The following is a 5,809-nucleotide window of genomic DNA, read 5'->3' as shown; positions in this document are numbered from 1 at the left end:
TATCATATTTTAGCAACAAAATTAAAAGCTTAAGCAAAGAAGTACTTTAATATTGATTAGCCTGAACCGTATCTTTATCTCTTGGCTTGCTCTGCATAATAGATAATACACTTATGTCAATGACATCTTGTAATGTCTTGTGTTTACAGTGTTCGCTACAGTTGTCAAGTGCAAGTGCAACTTTCACTAGATGATGCTGTTTCTCTTATTCCTGTTATTTTAGTCAAAATGTTAGTCATCAGGGCACAATCTAACCCCTGACTACAGCTAAATTATTCCTCCAAGTGCATCAAGCCTTCAATGATCCACAGGTACAAGATCACAAACAGAGATGTCTGCATCGTTTATGGCATGCATCCCCACACGAACACGCAGACAAGGGCAAAGACAAAGAGGTTTCAACTGACCACAACAGATTCAGTGAAATCAGAAACTCAACTGTCATAACTAGAATAACGAACTTGAAATCATGAATTCATATAAATAACTGAAATATGTGAATAAACAGCACCACCAGAAGGATTCTTGTCTAAAGAAGGAAAAACGAGGAAAGATGGGAGTAATAGGCAAAGTAGTGAACATGGGTATTAGAACTTGGTAAGTGATCATATACATAGATGAATATGTCTTCAAAAATTTTAGGCAACAACTTCATATGCAACTTTCATACTCCAAACTTCAAAGAGTTAAATACAGCTTTGAATTGATGAGGAGCCATCACAGGCAAAAAAATCATAATCACACAAGTCCCCTAATGGGTTGTACAAGCAATAATGACATTATAAGTTGCACCAAAAAAATATGACGATATTAAGCTATTCAAACCGTTCCCAGTCTTCTGTTACTTTTGAAGATGATGAAACCGAAGGTGGAGTCAAGCTCCCAACTCCAGAATCAAATGTCTCCCAGTTGGTGGTCACTGCTACAGTATTGCTGCAATTATCATGTGGATGCGAGTTTCTTGCCTTCATGGCATCCAGAGTATCCACAAAGCCTTGCACACGACGAACCTGTTCAATCATGCAGAACCTATTGTCAGGGACTCACATGAAGAAATAAACTAGGTAAACAAACTGCACAACTCTAATTGAAGAGAAAATAATCAGTGAAAAAGAAAATGGTATGCCACACATAAGTCATTATTCGCTAGCGCAGTTCCATACTCCATCATATATTAGACCAACAAAATTAATAACTGCTTCTAGGAATGTATGGTTGTGTAATCTGACTAACAAGGACAAGTAAACCAGGCACTCAAGAGCCAAGAATGAAGACTAAATCAGAATGATTAGGTTATTGGTTTGTGAGAAACGGATTAAATTATGTCTGGATGTTATACTTTTGTTACTCCAGTTCCTAATTCAACCAAAAAATTAACGTGTTAAATTTTAGCCAAAATTTGATGCCTACGACACTTCTTAACTATGCAAAATCTTCTTAATGATTCATGAGACTCATTTGTGTTGCTTCCTACATCGTTGTTTCAAAATCTTCTTAATGATTTGGGGTCGGCTAACATGAATTGTCATAGGGAATCATACAATATAAAGATACAGATATAACAAAACCATCATTTTAAAGAGTTTGGAAAAAGGCGAGTATTAGTATTATGGTGTGGAATTATGAATGGGAGGATAGCTTCTATCATAATTGTTGATACATGGCAAAGATAAGTACAACGGTAAGCAACACTTAACAACCGAAACCCCAAGTAAAAATCGAAACTAAGAGGAATTGCTACAGCACCATGCAACCTGACTTAATCTACAAGAGAAATTGCATGTAATATTGTAACTCACAGATTCACATTCCCGGCTGCTCCCTTGACATCTTAACTTGTGATGGGGTAATGGAGAGAAGCCAATATGATAGTAGAAGAGCCTTCTCAGAGTAATAGGTTACTGTTATGAGCTATATACTATGAATAGTTTAACACAGTACTTGTGATGCAATTCACTCAGTTTATTCTAGTATTGGACCTTATATAACAAAGTTGAACACATAGCAGCAAGAAGCTAGCGGCATAAATTCGTAACAAGAAATTATTGATATGTATTTTTCTACTAAATCATTGATATTTGGGTCTTAGAGCTCTTTTTGAAAATAACCATTTTCCATTCTCTCAAATGAAGTAAAAGTGTAAAACAACTGTAATCTCCTTAGGCAAGCTAAGATCTCCACTTCAATTGAAAAGTTGAATAAAACTTAATTCTACAAATTTGTTGCTCTTTAGCTTCAAAAGACAAGCATCCAGTGTTTTCTTGGGAATACAAGCACTAAAAAAAAATTTACAAATAAAAAAAGGGATCCTTCTTGAGCACAAACAAAACCAACTCACCTCATTCTTCCGCTGGGTTTTTGCTTCTCCTTCGGCCTCAATGCTATCCAATTTCAGTAATTGAACCATAAACAACTCTGTTAAGATGATATATTCCTTTTCATCTACCTTTGTTCCATTATAAAGAGATGCTTCCAAGGATGAGACCTGCATATAAGAAGGAAATTAACAAAGACATCACCTTTCTAGTTTCTACTCGCCAAAAAGAATTTCCGTGCCAGAAAACTAGTATAGAAAAAACCTTTCCAAGAAAGAAATGAAATTACCCTTTGAGAAAGCTTATCCACCTCTGCCCGAACTCCAGCAATTGCAGCAAATGCCTTTGATATTTCTTCTTTCTTTTTTGCCTCCTCCATTTTTTTCTCCTTGCTAGCAGGACGCTCCATAAGCAACAACTTTGAGTGGTCCTTTAAACCTGCCATATGTAAAGTCTCACCATCTTCCTTCTCCCTCCCACGGAAGAAAAGCCTTTGGTCCTCAGGCTCTAACCCAGTTTCTTGAACAAGAAGTTTCTTCAACTCACCTTTTGCCATTAATATAAAAAAAATTAGAAATTAAACATCTCTGTCTCAAAACCCATTTGGACACAAGCACTACCTAAGGTCGACTTCTACCATGATGTTTCAGAATCTAAGAGGGAAGGCATACAAGGGAGGAGTTTTTTAGATGATGTAAATAGGAGGTGAGGTGAATATTTATCACTCCTTCCATCTTTAAAAACTACTCTTGTTTTGACAGTATACATCTTTGACAATTAAATACTCTACATATTGGGAAGAAAGTAAAAGTTTTAATAAAAATTTAAAAAAAAAAAAAAAAAATGATATTCTTAACGCAACCATTGAGACAAATCAAACAAGACCTCCCACATAAGTTTAATTTTTCTTATATATTGGGAATAATTCAGTAGACTCCCTCAAAATATGAATAGTAGCATGATTCTTTAAGAAACGAAGGGTTAATTACGCGACATGTCCATCTATCACATAGCAAACTACTATTGTAAGCATTTAGTATGCCTAGAAAGGTCAGGATGGACACAGCCAAGTACCTCATCTCTGGCCACTCAAATAGGTAATTATAAACTCTTTTGTATAGTTGTATGTACTCTCTCCAACCGGAATTATTCGTCACATTGATTCAACCACCAATATTTAAGGATTCACTTAGATTTGACAAAAATATCTCCAACCCACCTCTCACCAACATTTTATTTAACTAAGGATATGTTTAGAAACATAATCTTAATAACAATTTTTAACTAAGAAAACCAAAGTGAATTCAACCACAAAAACATGGGACTTTCTTACAAACATTCTAAACTAATTTATATATGACTACAATTCCCATATGGGGAAGTATTACACTCACATCAAACCACTTCAATTCTGCTTTTAGAAGCAAAAGAGTTAAAAGATGGACCTTTCCTTTAATCCAAAATTCAGCCTGGATTTCGATTAGGAAAACTAATCAATACTCATCATTGAAAAGTGGGGAAACCTCGACAAAACCCCAAGTTTTTCCCAATTCATAATTTCACCAAAGCTTCCAACGAAAATCAATCATAAACATTGAATAAAACCCAACAATTCTCTGATATAACATCACTACATAAACACCCATTACATCAGAGCAGTAATCCCCTCTCTCTAACCCTTAATTCTTCACATTTCAGCCACTTTAAAACAAAGAAACAAGCTCATAACTTAAGTTCAAAATTTTTGAGCTCACATAACAAAATTTCTCAATAAAATCAACCCTAAACATCAAACAAAACCCAACTATACACAAACATAATACTTGTACTAAACATAAACTCTAAGGATGCCAACTAGCTTACGGGTATAACCCGAGACCTGAAATCGAATCCCGTCTACGTAACCACCATTTGTGTGGCTCTATTCACACCAAAAATAACAAAAACCCCACAATCAAACAAATCAACTACTGTATCATTATACTACAGAAAATCCCCAGAAAATATTAATAAAGAAAATTGAAGAAGAAAATACCAAAAGTGAATTTGCAAGGAAGGGCGAATTCGTAGGAAGAAGAGCCATAAACAACCTTGATCTTGTAAAAAGGAAGATTATTATTATCATCAGCATCATCATCAAAACCATTCTCTCTCTTCTGAACCAACATACCACCAGGCCTCATCTCCCACTCTCTCTCTTTATCCATGGCTTCTTCAGTTGGGTTCATCTTTGATTTTCTCTCTCTAGATTTGGGAATTGGAGGAAATTCAGATTATGGCGGAAAATATTTGTGGGGTTTATTTGATTTTGTGATTGGGTGTGATTTTGATTTTGATTTTGATTTGAGTGTTTGGGTTCAATTTTGAAGGGAGGTGGGTCGGTTGTTTACGTCAGGCTATCGTGCAATTACGGATTTATGGGGATGGTGAGGAGTAGAGTTTCAGGGTTAATTGACGTTTAATAGGAGGTGGGAAATGTTTTGCCTATGTTACGTTTTGTGGGTTCTAGAACTAGCTCTTGTGTTGAGTGAGTTGTGACTCTTGGTTCTTGGAAACTGAGCTTAGGTCTTGTTTGGTAATTAACTGATAGATAGATAGTAATCGGTTGATATAAATCGGTTGATTATCTCTTTAAATTATCTACTCTGTATTTTATCAGAGTTCAAGATAATTTATTAAAATGATTGTTTGCAGTAATTACACGAATAACTTTTATGAAAAGTTGGGTTAAATGGTTTTTCAAGATCAACTTATTGAATTCTAATAAAGATCTTGTTTGCCAATTGGTTATTGGCTACTAGTTGTTTAACTTGGCTTGTTTGACTGACTATTAGTATTGGTTGTTTACAGTGGTTGTTTAGCCATTTGTTATACTCTATTCGTTTTTTAATAAGTGTTACACTTTCACAGTTTGACTGGCACAAAGTGTTTTGGGTATTTTTTGTGATTTCCCCTGGACACTGGTCGCGCTATTTGGATAGACGGCCCGAACACCTGTAAAATAACGAATATCTAGTTACCGGAATATTCGTCTCCGACGGTCAAGTTAGTAATCGGAAAACGAAAAGGCTATAGAGAGAAAGTAGAGAGACGTTTGAGCTATTTTAATGCTCTATTGAATATTATGTCACAATCCACCCTTCCCGTCATAAATCATTGGGGTATTTATAGGGATGGGGAATTGTGCCCCCTTTAGGGTTATTACTAGGGTTGAGTATGGGACGAGTACCCACACCGTTAGTACTAACGATTCGGGTACTCGATAACCAATATCACTAAAAGTGATATTCATAAACCGAACCGATAAGTTCGGGTACCCGGACTTCGGGTACCCGGATTTTCGGATTGATTATCGGTTACCCAATAAGGTATCCAATAGTGATAGTTAAACTTAATAAATTAGTTTTTATGATTTTTTTCACACTAATTAACAACAATATTACATGATATTTACCAAATTATTAATAATATTACTAATCATTGTTATTATATAG

General features: G+C 35.3%; 1 protein-coding gene across 1 annotated transcript; it reads right to left on the bottom strand.

The window, feature by feature from the left end:
- Positions 1 to 563: 563 nt before the first annotated feature.
- On the bottom strand, positions 564 to 4,728 carry LOC145596710 (BAG family molecular chaperone regulator 4-like). The gene is made up of 4 exons (XM_081652926.1): positions 4,351 to 4,728; positions 2,605 to 2,861; positions 2,339 to 2,485; positions 564 to 1,010 (listed from the first exon to the last, which is right to left on the bottom strand). Exons 1-4 carry the CDS (start codon positions 4,541 to 4,543, stop codon positions 816 to 818), a joined length of 792 nt encoding a protein of 263 aa, XP_081509052.1. The 5' UTR covers positions 4,544 to 4,728; the 3' UTR covers positions 564 to 815.
- Positions 4,729 to 5,809: the final 1,081 nt, after the last annotated feature.

This window comes from Chenopodium album, chromosome 2 (assembly GCF_948465745.1).
Source record: "Chenopodium album chromosome 2, dcCheAlbu1.1, whole genome shotgun sequence".
NCBI classification, from domain to species: Eukaryota; Viridiplantae; Streptophyta; class Magnoliopsida; order Caryophyllales; family Amaranthaceae; genus Chenopodium; species Chenopodium album.
Note: the sequence above shows the minus strand (reverse complement) of the source record. Positions and strands in the feature narration are given on the sequence as shown.

What these genes read in the sequence shown, in the direction of transcription:
- LOC145596710 (XM_081652926.1), bottom strand. Translation starts at nt 4,543, where the DNA reads ATGAACCCAACTGAAGAAGCCATGGATAAAGAGAGAGAGTGGGAGATG. An exon ending in TCCTTGCAAATTCACTTTTG is followed by an intron (nt 2,862 to 4,350) that starts GTATTTTCTTCT and finishes TAATGGCAAAAG; the next exon opens with GTGAGTTGAAGAAACTTCTT. An exon ending in AAACCCAGCGGAAGAATGAG is followed by an intron (nt 1,011 to 2,338) that starts GTGAGTTGGTTT and finishes ATGATTGAACAG; the next exon opens with GTTCGTCGTGTGCAAGGCTT.